Source organism: Hyaena hyaena, unplaced genomic scaffold (assembly GCF_003009895.1).
Source record: "Hyaena hyaena isolate Hyena2069 unplaced genomic scaffold, ASM300989v1 scaffold_106, whole genome shotgun sequence".
NCBI classification, from domain to species: domain Eukaryota; kingdom Metazoa; phylum Chordata; class Mammalia; order Carnivora; family Hyaenidae; genus Hyaena; species Hyaena hyaena.
In genome coordinates this window covers 668,710-682,546 of record NW_024080738.1, presented here as the reverse complement: position 1 = coordinate 682,546, position 13,837 = coordinate 668,710, and the positions used below count along the sequence as shown (strand labels likewise).

The window sequence follows — 13,837 nt, the reverse complement described above, 5'->3', positions numbered from 1 at the left end:
GACCCAACAGATGAACTGAGGCCACCCCATGGGTGCTCTGCACTGTTAGCCTTTGGGCTGCAGGAATTTGATAAATGTTTGTTGAATGAATGAGTAACCTTAGATTATTCAGAGAAGCTGTTTTAGAAGCATTCATCATCCTAACAAAGCCTGGGCTAGTTCCTCTAGGCTCAGTTTCCAAAGGAAAAGTAGTGGCATTAACAGAAGAATTGCCCAAAGAACGTCCTTGCCAAAGAACCAAATACAGGATCCTCTGACTCTGAAAGTCGGGGCGTTTCCTGGAGAATTTAAGAACTAATTATTTCTTAGAGCTGGTTAGTTCTGAAACCAAGGTACAATTAAAATCTCCAGGAAACGCCCCGACTTTCAGAGTCAGAGGATCCTCATCACACTCTTTGGCAACGATACCTTGGGAGATTCTTCTGTTAGAGCCTGGGTTACACAGACAGGTGGGGCTGGGAAGCCAGTGCTGAAGGACATTAAACCATACTTACTGCTGGTGGAGGACATGTGGCTGTAGTCAGACCTGAAACACAAAACCTTAGTGTTAGTAGGATTAGACATTCTTTTTTTTTTTTTTTTTTTGACATTACTTTTCCTTATCCAAATGATTTCTTCATGCTAGAATAAAAATAAGTCTTATAGTGGTAAGTAGCCATTTAAATGGTAAGGAAATGCCACAAATCAGACTAGTGCAGAGGGATTTTGCGCAAAATAAAGTTATGTCTCAATGTGAAGGCAAAACTTTAAACTTTTTTTTCCCATTTATTTTTGAGAAAGAGAGAGAGAGAGCAGGGTAGGGACAGAGATGGGGCAGGGACAGAGGATCCAAAGCAGGCTCCGAGCTGAGAGCAGAGAGCCTGACATGGGTCTTGAACTCACGAACTGTGAGATCATGACCTGAGCCGAAGTTGGGCGCTCAACTGACTGAGCCACCCAGGTGGCCCTAAAGGCATTTTAGAAAGTGGGGGTCCTTCATGTAGGCTCCCTGAATCTCCAAGATGGGAGACCAGCTGGGTCCCGAACCATCTACATCCGCTGGCAAGTTTTTGAATGGAAGCTTATTTTTCTGGGGAGAAGGTTCAAAGTTTTCAACAGATTCTCGAAGGGGTTCATGACTCCCCAGAAGGTTAGACCTCTGCACATAAGCACCCTTCAGGTGAGCTCCACACCACGGGGAAATGTCTGTGCTGCCATCAGCAGAGCAGTGACGGAGCCTGGTGGCAGCGCGAACAGACCCTGGCTTGTGAGGGCTCCCACAGTCAGGGTCTGGCTGGCCATCAGGAAACACAAAGGCATAATGATGTTTGACTGATTTCAGTTCCAGCTGAGAAGAAATCCTTCTGCAGATTGGAGTAACAGGATGTGGGCTGTGATAGGGAAAGGGAAAAGGCAGGGTTGGGGCCAGGGTGAAATTACCCATCAGTTTCTAGGCTGAAAGACCAGCTCCTGGCACTCAGCCTCTGGGAGAACGGGAATCTGGCCAAGGATCTGCCTGCTTAATCTCAACGAAGTTTCTGCTCTACTTGTGTGGCTGGGAAGCCTTCCCTCTCTGGCAACGTATATGGCATACAAGTCCTCGGTCTTCTCCCCCCAGTGTCCCAAAGTCATTCTCAGTAGGAAATTAATCTCTCAGGCACGTAGGGATTTATTAGGCAAGGTGGTAGTTAGGGGACATGGTTATGCAAATAAAATAGTTAATTATATTTCATTTTCCACATACACACTTTTACTTAGTCTCATGTTGCCTTTCTTAATTCATCCCATTTTCACTCCACTGACTGTTACCACATCAACAAAGTATATACAAAACTTCAAAAAAAATCATAAAAAAGCACACCTCTTACTAGTTAAAATAACCTACGTCTCTCATGCAAAATGATGCACTGACTTATTGGTAGAGGAACAAAATGGAAGAAAAAATGCATGGAGTTTTCTCCTTTCAAATGAAATGCTTTAGCAGTTACAGAATCATTGAATTTTCAAGCTGGAGAGAATAGCAACTACTAACATTTGCATATCCCTTTATGTATTACAAACTGCATCCGCCTACACTGAATCCAATTTCTTACATTATTGGTTAGCAAACTAAAGTGCTACTATTGGCGAGGAGACCAGGAGGTGGGCAATGATAAGGACTTGAAGTACCAGTGCAGGCTGATGGCAAGTCAGAAACTGAAAGGTGTAAGGATTAGCACGGGCATGGGGACACGCTGGCTGAGCAAAATGCCAGAGAGGACAGTCGGGATCAGTAACCCCAGCGTTGGGACATTAAATTCTTCCTGGAACTGAGCAGGACATAAATTAGCTTTAAGACAAAACTTAGAAATGTAACTGTAGGTGCGCCTGGGTGGCTCAGTCAGTTAAGCATTGGACTCCGTGATTTCAGCTCAGGTCATGATCTCTGGTCTGTGAGATCAAGCCCCAGGTCAGCATTGACAGGGCAGAGCTTGCTTGGGATTCTCTCTCTCTCTGCCCTCTTGCATGCATACTCTCTTGCTTGCTCTCTGTCAAAATAAATAAACTTAAAAAAAGAAATGTAACTGTATATGAATGCAACCAATGCTCCGCAAGCTTTTGCAATGACCAAACAATCCCAATCCAATATGATCATTTTACGATGGTCAGGCTTTAAAGAAATTTCATGACAATTCAAATGTAGCATTCAATGGCAATGCATGATTGGACTATGTATTAAAAATCTGTATTTTCAACTAGGAGCTTCCAAATACCCCTAAGGCAGACAAGTTTCACAGTGCATACATTTTAAAGATCTGCATACAGACGGATATGGATGCAGAATGGAACTTACATGTGACACCTATTTCAAGCATCTTAAGGTGTAACAGCAGCAGTTTTAGGATAGGTGCTTGCATAACTCAGGTCCCGGCCATGCACCTCTATGTATCTCTTGTGATGAAAGACACGGCCTTCACTCTTGACTTACTCCATTTCCTTCCCCAAACAGCAGCCGGTCTTTGCAAAGCACAAACCTGATCACGTCACTCTGTGGATGAAGTTCCAGCTCAACAGTGTACAACACAACCCCTCCTCCTGTGAATGATGGCCTCTGCCCAGCTCTGCACTGACCCTTCACCCCAGCCCTGTCCACCATCACAACGGAAATAAAACGGGAAGAAAAGTCACCTAACGCCTCACATTGCCCTCTGGCCTCTGATCTTGTTCGTGTAATTTGCACACAGTTGCCATAAAGATGGAGATACAATCTGAAACCACTCTTTTCACCAAATGCCATCACAACATGTTGCTATAGTTCCTGTAATTATAATTTTAGATAGAGTGATGTACTATAGTTTATTCAACCATTTGCCTTGTCTTTGCTGTATGATTGTTTCTGATTGTTCACTTCTGCAGGGCATACGGTGTGAGACACTTATAAATATAGCTTGAGGTTTACTTTCTTTTCCTTAGAAAAATTATCATGAGGGGGATACAGGAACTGAGTCAAGGTATGGACACTTTTACAGCTCAAAAAATACATTGCAAATAACTCCAAGAGATTATTTACTGGAAATACTGCTGGCGAAAGTAAAGCTTAAAACAATTTTGTGCTTAAACGGGTTCAAACAATTTCAGATCTTGAGCGCAGTTCTCCGGAGGGGTCGATTATCCCCAGCTGTTTTAAGGTAAGTGGGAACAGCAGAAGGGGACCTTGTGAATCCCGTTTACTGGTCTCACATCCTAATTCTGCACAAGACATTCAACTCTGCAAAAACAAGGCACGAAAGGATCTATGAATTTTAGGAAGAAAAGTGCATGGGCACATGATACAGATAAGCAGAACAATGCAAGGACTGTATATTTTCACACATCTGACACATATAGGAGACACATTTGCAAATATTACTTGTACTTAGTATCTGTGCCAATAATGACCCGAAAGTTAGATGCAGTCCCTTCACTGTATTTTATATGCCTATAGGGGTTATATATAAAAGGGTCTGTACTTAAGACAGCTTATTACTGTCTTAAGCCATATACCTTCTTGAATTCTCTTTTCCAAGAAAATCTTGGCGTAAGAATTGATCTTGGCATTTCAGTAATATTGATCTTGACATTTCTCTAAAACATCAGCTCAATGCATCATGGATCTCATCTGTTAGCTCTCAGCCCATTGAATTAGATGCCATGGTAATTTAGAGCTAACTAGCTCCACCTTCAACACAAAGATAATAGAGTGCCTAATAGATCATCCTGTTTCTCTGCAAGATTTCACCTTTTCCTGTTCTCTAAACCTGTCCCATCTTCAAATTTATTCCCCCCATCCTTTCGCATTCAGTTGCTTCTAAACGGTAGACCTGTGAATTGTTTGCTATCTCTTAAATCACAGTGAAATATCAGGTGGAGGTCATCCAAAGGGTATGGTGTGACTATGTTTTCAGAAGCTGTGACGGGTGACATGGAAGTAGGGTTCATTCGTGCCACATCAAACTTCTGAACAAAAAGAATCCAGGGCACCTGGGTGGCTCAGACAGTTAAGCATCCACTTAAGCCTAGGTCATGATCTCACGGCTCATGAGTTCGAGCCCCATGTGGGGCTCTGTGCTGACAGCACACAGCCTGCTTCGAATCCTGTCTCTCTCTCTCTGCTTCTCCCTCCCTCACCTCTCTCAAAATAAACAAACATTTATAAAGTATTAGAAAATAACCCATCAGATAATGGCCATATTCGAAAGAGTGGCTCAGGAGCCAAATCTGGGAGACATCACCAATGAAACACCCATTATAAAGCATTCATCTTACTCTGTGTCTTTTATTTTGGTTTACAACAACACTGCCTGTCCCTCTGTTAAGGGATTCTGTTTCTTAAGATAATCAGTAGCTGGCTTGCCATTTTTTTCTAACAAAAAGTGCACAGAAGCACAAATCTTGCTCTTTCAAGTGCATTTGGAAAAGGAGAGCTTCAAAATGACATCAATTGCCACAGTAGAATACTAGTTTGCCTTTCATCTTGGCCTGTACTACGTAGGTCAGACAGCAGAGATAGCATTTCAAGCAAAAGACAGCGTCTGAGCAGGAAACAAGAATTAACCACAAATCAATGGCTCTTTGAGAGGCACTAGCAGGGAAGCCTGCTAGGGACCCAGGCTTCCATTTAGGCCACTACTAGTCATGCACCCTCTGAACCTCCATTTTCTCATCTGTAAAATAATCATCATAATATTGAGGCATGCCCTATCACCTCGCAGATGTTCTGAACGATGATCAAATTGCTTAGGGCATTTAAAAACATCAGAGCACCCGCGGTGATGAGTATAAAGAGCTTATGATCTTGAGTGCACCTGAAAATATGTGTTTTTATTATATACAACTCTGAGTCATTGGGAGTGTTGTTCACAACACTAGTAATAGCATGATGAGAAATCATGTACGGAGGGTTCGCTTACGCCAGGCACTGGTCTAGGGGCTTTAAATGTACAGTCTAATTCTCACAACCACCCTGTGAGGTGAGTACTTTTATCGTCAACCCCCTTTTGCAGAAAAGAACACTAAAGGCACAGAGTTGAACCCCAGTAACCTGACTCTGTTCTCACAACCACCCTGTGAGGTGGGTACTTTTATCGTCATCCCCATTTTGCAGAAGAGAACACTAAAGGTAACCTCTTTTGATTGTCACTTTTTAAAAACTATATTTTGATTTAGTTTTGAGAGAGTGAGAGTATGTGAGTCAGGGAGGGGCTGGGGGGGCGGGGTGGACAGAGGATCTGACAGCACAGAGCCTGACGTGGAGCTCCAGCTCACGAACCATGAGATCATGACCTGAACCGAAGTTGGAAGCTTAACTAACAGCTACGCAGGCGCCCCTGATTGTCGCTTTCAAAGCGATCAGCACAGTGTGCCCACTGGCGATTGGGACACACAAATTCTTGGAGCCTTCTCTTTGATCATGCTGCCGAAAAGATCGACAGCTCCATCAAATACCCCCAAATCCCTTGCTCCTATGTTTTGTTCACAGTGTCTGGCAATAGGCCTTCTCCTCCAAACCCTGATGATCTCAACCACTCACCATCTCCCTCTGCCTGTCCCGAAGGACTTGAGCACCGCTTCAGGAAAATAAATAGCAAGGTGGAGTGGTACCATCATCCATTCATAATCACTAATCCCAGTCGGGTTCTCACTCAACATTGCCCAAATATCTATTTCAAATCTCCATTTTCCTGAGGGAGGCGGTTGCAATTGCTTGGAATGGAAACCCATCTTCCCCGCTAAGTTGTAAGAAGAGAGCGCTCTCCCCTTCTAACCGAGAGGTCTGAAGTCCAATGTATCTCTACCTTTTCAGAAAGTGGACAATACAAACCATGAGTTTTTCTTTAGCTTTATTCTTTAGTTTTTATAGAGTCTTTTCTATAAACACATACTTATATGAGACTAATTATTGCCTGTGTTTTGGGAATCCTTCCTGCACCCCCGCTTCTCTCCTGCTACTTACTGCCTCCCCTCACCCCTCCCTTTCTCAGACAAAGCACTCTTGCGACCACCTTTTCAGCACCTTCTGCTCCCTCCTGGAGCCACGAGGAGAGTACGCGGCATCTGCCTCCACCACTCCTGTCTAATTCTCCACCTTTCCTTCGTTACCTCCGCTTGAAAAAAGAGCACCTCACGTTCCTTCACTCAATGCATTTCTCAGTGGCACGGTTGATGCCTTTCCCTTCTTCCCCTTGGTCTGTAGGAAACCACATTCTTCCTTTTCCCACCCTTGCCTCCCCTTCCTCAGGCCCCTGCGAGCCCCTCCTCCTTCACCGACACTTAGATGCTGTCATTTCTCAAGGCTGGTCTTAAATAATACCTGCTCCACAGCGTTGTTGGAGGATTACGTAAAAGGCTCCGGACGGCACCCGGCACAGAGTAATTGCTAGTAAGTGTTGGCTTTTTACTACCTTCAGTTGATTTAATCTGCTCCTGGACGGCAACTGCCATTTTGAGGGTGATGGTCCCCAAATGCAGCAGCATCATGCTGACCCCCTGTCTACATAGATCCTCAACCATCCTTCAGATGTCTCCCAATACCTCAGACACAACATGCTGGAAATGAAACTTCTCGCTATGCTGCCCAATCTTACTTTGGAGGGCATCGCAGGCTACTTCTAGCGTCTGATAAGAAGCCTCTTGTCATAAAAAGTCACAAAGAACATCTTTTCGCGTGAGACTTCAAGCAATTCATGGACCCCAAATTAATGATCCCTGCCCTAGGCGATGTGTCACTTGAGCTGAGTCTGGAATGAAGATAGAGTTTCACCTGGTAGACAGGCATGCCAGGTGGGGAGGGACATAGGTGGCAAAAAGGGCGGCTTGACAAAGGCAAGGAATCAGAAACACCTCGCTGACGTGGCTTGATGCAGCTACAAGTGCAGTCCTGCCGAAAAGTAAGGCCAGACAGGGACCCTGTAACATCGGGGGGACTTGTAGGCCAGCCTAAGCTCTTTGTAGGTTACAGACGCCAGAGTCACTAAAAGTTTGGAAGGGAGAGGGACAGAATCAGGTTTGTGCTTTAAAAATACTCATGATAGCAAACACGCATTAAGCACTTTCTGCATGCTTTGTATATAGTCTCGCCAGGTAGCTATAGAAAAGCTAGAGAGGGTGAGAGGAGGCAAACTCTGCAAAAGCTAGGACACTATGAACAGCTTTTTGATAACCAAACCAAAGTTCAGGAAATACAGAATATGAGGCAAATGCAAGATTAGTAACTATACATCGCAACTCTTATATTTAGGGCCTGCCATTTTACCTTGGTCTTTAGCTTAAGGATGCTACTAAGGCAATACGTAAACAACTCTGTTCTGTTACAACAACACACTTCAGTGACAGAACAGTGAATAGAAGTTCTGGTGTCTGTGTGTTCAGCAAGCCCCTCCCAGGAATCCTGGCCGCTGCCATGCTGTCCACTGGAATCCCAGGGAGTGGTCACACCTGGGTCAGGGCCTCCCCTCCACTTCCCCGGGAAAGAATCTTTGGGAAAAATACCTGTCTCAGGTGAGCTCTGCAAACTGAAAATGGATGAACCTGTTAGCGCCTTATTTAACCCAGGTGAAAACAAGCTAGTTTATTTTGCTTTTTTCTTCTATTCATGCCCTAGCTAACTAGGGGCAGGAAAAAAGAAAAGCCAAGGATCTTCAATTAAAGTTGATAAATGCCATACACACTAAGTGGGGGTGGGGGGAGGCACGGGAGTTCAGTATTTGAAATCAGGTTACTTCACCAGAATGTATGTGAGTTTCACAGTGAACCATAAATGATCACAAGTTTGGGTAACAGGGAAAGCCCACTGCTGTAGGTGTAAAGTCCCAGGTTGGGGTTACGAATGGGTAGTGGCTGCGAGTAAGGCTGGGGCTGGCCAGGCAGGAGTGACTGTGTAGGAAGCCTTTCACAAGATCAGCCCCTGGTGCTTATTCTGGGTTTGGACTCTCTTCCTGTCCTCGCAAGGCTGACAAGCCCCGAGATTAGTCTAAATCTCCCCAACTTTCCAGGAACGAAGCTTTCTGTAATCTGAACAGCTCCAGCCCACCCCCGGGGTTACTCCGGAGAGGAAAGGACATCCTTTCCTCCGGGGTCAGAACTCGCATCCTGGATGTTCGCTGACTCTGCACAGGGAAGTCCTCTACAGATAGGAGCTGGGTGGAAGCATTTACAATGACATTCATCTCCTTAAAGATACTCGGTCCTTTGTCCCACTCAGGAAAACGGTGTCGTTGGGAGAAGGCTAATTAGTCCCCAGAGATAAAGGTCTGGGCTACTTGTTTGAGTCTGTTAAAGCGATGAGGCTATTTCTTTAAGCAGGGCTGGGTCATAGCACCATTTTCATCCCACCTGTACCCAAGGCTGGGACAGGTGCGCAGAGAAAAGTTCGCGGGGAAATAGGAGTGGAGCAGCGGGTCTCAGCAAGCACAATAAAGCCATGAATTGAAAAATGTCATCCCCTTATATGATTCTGAAAGAATTTTAGGTGTCGGGGGTCATATCCTTTTCCAGTCCCCAGCCCCCAACCCGGACTCGACGAATAAAGTCCTCGCGGAAGGTCGAAACAAGTGCAAGAGCATCTCCTGTCTAACGATGATCTCAGGGGCACACCGCGTCTGCCGGGTACTCCACATCATCTCAGCGATAACGGGGAGCAAGGAGGGGTGTGATGGTGTGTGTCGAGGGGGGTTTACTCTGAACCTTGAGTCCTTCCACTTTCCTCTCCGCCCCCAGGGGGGTGGGGCCCCCTCTGCCCCGGGCAGCTACGCACCACGCTGCTCGGCCCTCGGGGACCGAACAGGAGGAAGCCGGCCGGCCACAGCCCCCCTGCCTTCCACTGGGGGTCCGGCAGGAGCGGCGGCCCGTCCGGCCCAAGCGGCTCGGGTTCTGCCGCGGGGTCCAGGAAGGTCCCGGACAGGGAGCGGCCGCAGCGCAACTCAGAGAGCGCCCCCCGCCCCGCCCAGCCCATGGCCCGGCCCCGCCCGGCGCGGCTCACCCTCCGGTCTCGGCGCCTGAGTCCACGCAGTCATCCTCCTCGCCACCGCCTGTTTTGGGGTCCATGGCGCGCTCCCCGCCGCGCTCGGCTCGCGAGCGCCGGCGTGACCGGGGGCGAGCTCCCTCTGGGCCGCCCCGCCTCGCCCCGCCTCGCCTCGCGCAGCCGGTGCGGGCAGGGCTCGCGGCGCGCGTCTCGCGGCGCCAGGCTCCGGGCAACAACTCCGGCACCAGCCGCGCTCCCCTGCGCCGCGCCGCGCCGCGCCCTCTCCTGGCGGCACCCGGCCCGGCACCGGCTGCCCCTCCCGCCCGGCCCCGCCCCTCGCCGCTCGGCCGTGCGAGCGTGTGCGTGTGCGCGCGCGGATGCGCCCGCGTGTGTGCGGGTGAGCGAGGCCACGTGCGCGCGCAAGAGGGTGTGTGCGCGGGGCGTGAGCGTGTGCGCGCGCGCGCGTGCCGGTGAGCCAGGGCTTGGGCGCGCGCAAGAGGGTGTGTGCCCGGGGTGCGAGCGTGTGCGCGAGCGTGTGCCGGCTCGTGTGTGGTTTGCGTGCATGAGTGGGCGAGGCGTGAAGTCGCGTGCGCCTTGTTGTGGTGTGATGTGGGTGACTGGGTGAGGTAGATGTTTGTAGGTGCGCGCTTCTGTGTAAGTGCCGAGCCTGTGTGTCCATCTGTGCTTTGTGACCGCGTGTGGTGTGCGAGTGTATGTGTGTGCGTGTGCATAGGAGCCGCCCCTCTCGCTTGGGCCCACAGCCCGGAATCCTGCGTCCCGGAGATTGCCCGGAGGTGCCTGAGCCCCGTAGCTGGGAGCAGCACCCAGAAACACCCGACTGCACCGTGAAAGCAAGGAGAGGTCTGGTTCTTTACTGGGACCAGTTGGAACACCTAGGTGTTTTCTTACAGTTTCCTGAGAATTGCCAACACTGAATTCATTATCACTTTTTTTTTTTTTTTTTTTAGCGCAGGTCTGAGTGGCTTCCCACCACCCTACTTGCCAGTTTACATCTGTGTCATGCATTCTTTTGCTATTTTTAAAAATGCCCTTAAAAATAAAGACCATGGGATGTATCTGCATTCCAGGGTTGTCGCAGTCAGAGGATAATGGATGTTGATTAAGAACCCCCAACGTGGGGGCGCCTGCGGGGCTCAGTCGGTTGAGCATCCGACTTCGGCTCAGGTCATGATCTCACGGTTCGTGGGTTCAAGCCTTGCGTCCGGCTCTGTGCTGACAGCCAGCTCAGAGCCTGGAGCCTGCTTCAAATTCTGTATCTCCCTCTCTCTCTGACCCTCTCCTGCTCATGCTGTCTCTCTCTCTCAGGAAAAAAAAGAAAAGAAAAAGAACCCCCATCATGGCCTTGGGGGAGGTAATGATCACTCTTGGAGGGGCACACCTCTCCCTAGTAGGTAGTGTGAGGCTGAAAGAAAGCTTGAGGGGAGGCAGGATAAAAACAATCAGGATTTGGGGCGCCTGGGTAGCTTAGTCGGTTAAGCGTCCGACTTTCGCTTAGGTCATGATCTCGCGGTTCGTGGGTTCGAGCCCCGCGTCGGGCTCTGTGCTGACTGCCAGCTCAGAGCCTGGAGCCTGTTTCGGTCTGTGACTCCCTCTCTCTCTGACCCTCCCCTGCTCGCGCTGTCTCTCTCTCTCTCTCTCTGCTAGAAATAAAACATAAAAAAAATTTAAAAAAATAACAACAATCAGGATTTAATTCTGACAGCCCTCTCCAGACCATTGGAAGCCACTCATTTCTTTTTTCTGTTTTAAGGCCAAGCTATTTAACTTCTTTGAGCCTTAATGTACTTATCTAGAAGATGGCGCTATTGATAACGATTCTGTAGCCTGTTGTGAATTTAATGAGAACATGCATGTAAAAATACTTAGCCTGTGTCCTGATAATGTCAAACACCAGTCACAGGCAGCTACCATTACACTGAAAGCATGAGCTAGCTACATTTTCAATCCTAACTTGCAAAGCAGTGACAAGCTATATCTTGAAGAGGAATATATTTTCTTTCCTCTCTCCTCCCCTCCCCTCTCTTCGGTTCTTCCTAAATATCACTCTTTTTTGTTTGTATCTTAATCAAATTACACAAAAGAGAAATCCAGTGAAAGAATACAAGTACAATCTCATCATTAAGAAAAAGAGCACAGGTAAATATGCCAATGCCAAATGTTAACTGAATTATCTTTACTGAACGTAAAATTCCTTGCATGCAAAACAGAAATGGATGTATTGTACTCAATTTATGCTCATTGGCTGGAAGAAAGAAGAGTGCCAGTACTTGTGGGGAAACTCCCCTCACCCCACCCTATGTACTGATTTTTTAAAAATTTTTAATGTTTTATTTATTTCTAGGAGAGAGAGAAAGAGAGACAGCATGAGCAGGGGAGGGTCAGAGAGAGAGGGAGTCACAGACTGAAACAGGCTCCAGGCTCTGAGCTGGCAGTCAGCACAGAGCCCGATGCAGGGCTCGAACCCACGAACCATGAGATTATGACCTGAGCCAAAGTTGGACACTTAACCAACTGAGCCACCCAGGCACACCCCCTAGTACTGATGTTTAAAAGAAAATTCTCACTTGAGGCAAAATTACACTGTGTGAGGAGCACCTGAGTGGTTCAGGCATTTGACTTTTTATTTTCAGCTCAGGTCACAATCTCTTGGTTCGTGAGATTGAGTGCTGCTTTGGGCTCCGCGCTGGCAGCATGGAGCCTGCTTGGGATCCTCTCTCTCCCTCTCTCTTCCCCTCCCCCACTTGTTCCTTCTCTCTCTCTCTCTCTCTCTCTCAAAATAAGTAAACTTAAAAAAATTACACTGGGTAAGCGATCTACTGAACAATGCCATTAATAACCATTTTAAATTTATCGATTCATTCAATAACTATTTAAATATCAGACAAGAGGGTAACTTCTCGATACACAAAGAAAGGAAAACGGGAACAGACAAGATGCCTGCCATCATGGAGTTTATAATCCAGAGGGGGAGACTCATTAAATTACATGTTACGATAGAACACACAAATGGAGAGAAACACTCCAAAAAGAATGGTGTGTCCCAAAACAGAGAGAACACATTTTAAAGTGGGCCATCAAGGAAAGCTCTCTCAGGAAGGCGTATTTTAGCCCTTCTCTGCCTCAGGCCCTTTGCACTTGCTGTTCCTTCTCCCTGGAAAACCTTCTCCCAGATTTTCTGCAAGATTCCCGCCACATGTCCTTCAGGACTATGTTCAGATGGCCCTTTCCTCAGAGACCACTTCCCAACTAAACCTAAATTACCTTATCTCCTTATCAAGCTCTACTCTTCCTTATAACTCTACAAGCCATTGGCAGATGAGAGATTTATTTACTTATTACCTGCTCTTCCCTCCCCTGCCCACTGAATGCCAGCTCCTTGAGAGCAGGGACTCTGTTTGGTTCGCTGTCACATCCCCAACATCTGAAGCGATAAATATGTGTTAGTGAATGAAAGGGAAGCAGCCCCAGGGGAGAGGCAGGAGGGAGGAGAGCTTTCCAGGTAGAGACCAGGGGGTGTAGGCAGGAGAGGCACTGAGCCTTCGGTGAGAGTGGAGGAGAGCTGGGTGATGAGATGAACACAAAATGGCAGGCAGTGAGGCATTTCTACATAAACGTGACTCTCTGGGACTCAACAGACCATTGTAGCCCATGTGGAAAGTACAGGGACAACCAGTGTCAATACAACCAGACCTAAAAAATCGATAAAAGTGACCAAAGGGGTAAGTGTAACAGACAGTCTACCGTGTTGTTAACCTTACAGCCATGAGGAAACCTACTTGGTCAATTCTGTGCGGGGACAATTCATCGTGTCCCCAAATGTCACCTCCTTTAGTCTGCGAAGTAAGGTCTGTGAAGTACGGTTAGTTTTTCATTCTACAGTCGAGGAAACTAAACCTCAGTGAGTCCAAGCGCCTTGCCTCAGCCCATGTGGGCGGGATCTACATCACCTACCTGAAGGCCAATGGGCAGGCCAGTTGCATCCTTGGAAGGAAGGTACAAGGAAAGCGCAGAGAAGAAAGGGTGAACTAAGTACGACCCATAAGAAAATGGGTGCTACTTGAATCATTTCAGTTTTTCTCAAATATCTCAAAAAAGGTCAGATCAGCCCCCCCCCCAAAAAAACGGGTTGCACCTCAAAATGATGCACCGATTCAAGCCCCATCAACCACGGGGGCCACAAGTATTATTTATCATTGACACAATGGCTCATGGTAAGTCAGTGATGCATTTGTTATCGGGAAGAGAAGTTTGACCAGTAATCGTGGTCCCTCTGAGCAGCTGTATCTAGGTTCTAGGAGGGCTCGCACTTCAGTCCTCGGGTCTTAGGAGCCTCATTTTGTTTGTTATTTGTTTGGTGAA

At 47.5% G+C, this 13,837-nt stretch overlaps 1 protein-coding gene across 2 annotated transcripts in view; it reads right to left on the bottom strand.

Moving 5' to 3' along the window:
- Window positions 1-9,551, bottom strand: part of FAM124A (family with sequence similarity 124 member A) — a 111,516-nt gene extending 101,965 nt beyond the window's left edge. For both annotated transcript variants that reach the window (XM_039236096.1, XM_039236097.1), the window contains exons 1-2: window positions 9,476-9,551; window positions 495-526 (exon numbers count right to left, since the gene is read on the bottom strand). In XM_039236096.1, coding sequence (XP_039092027.1) covers window positions 495-526; window positions 9,476-9,540 — 97 coding nt within the window. In that variant the 5' untranslated portion in view covers window positions 9,541-9,551. The remainder of the gene's footprint in view (window positions 1-494; window positions 527-9,475) is intronic.
- Between the last annotated feature and the right edge of the window lie 4,286 nt (window positions 9,552-13,837).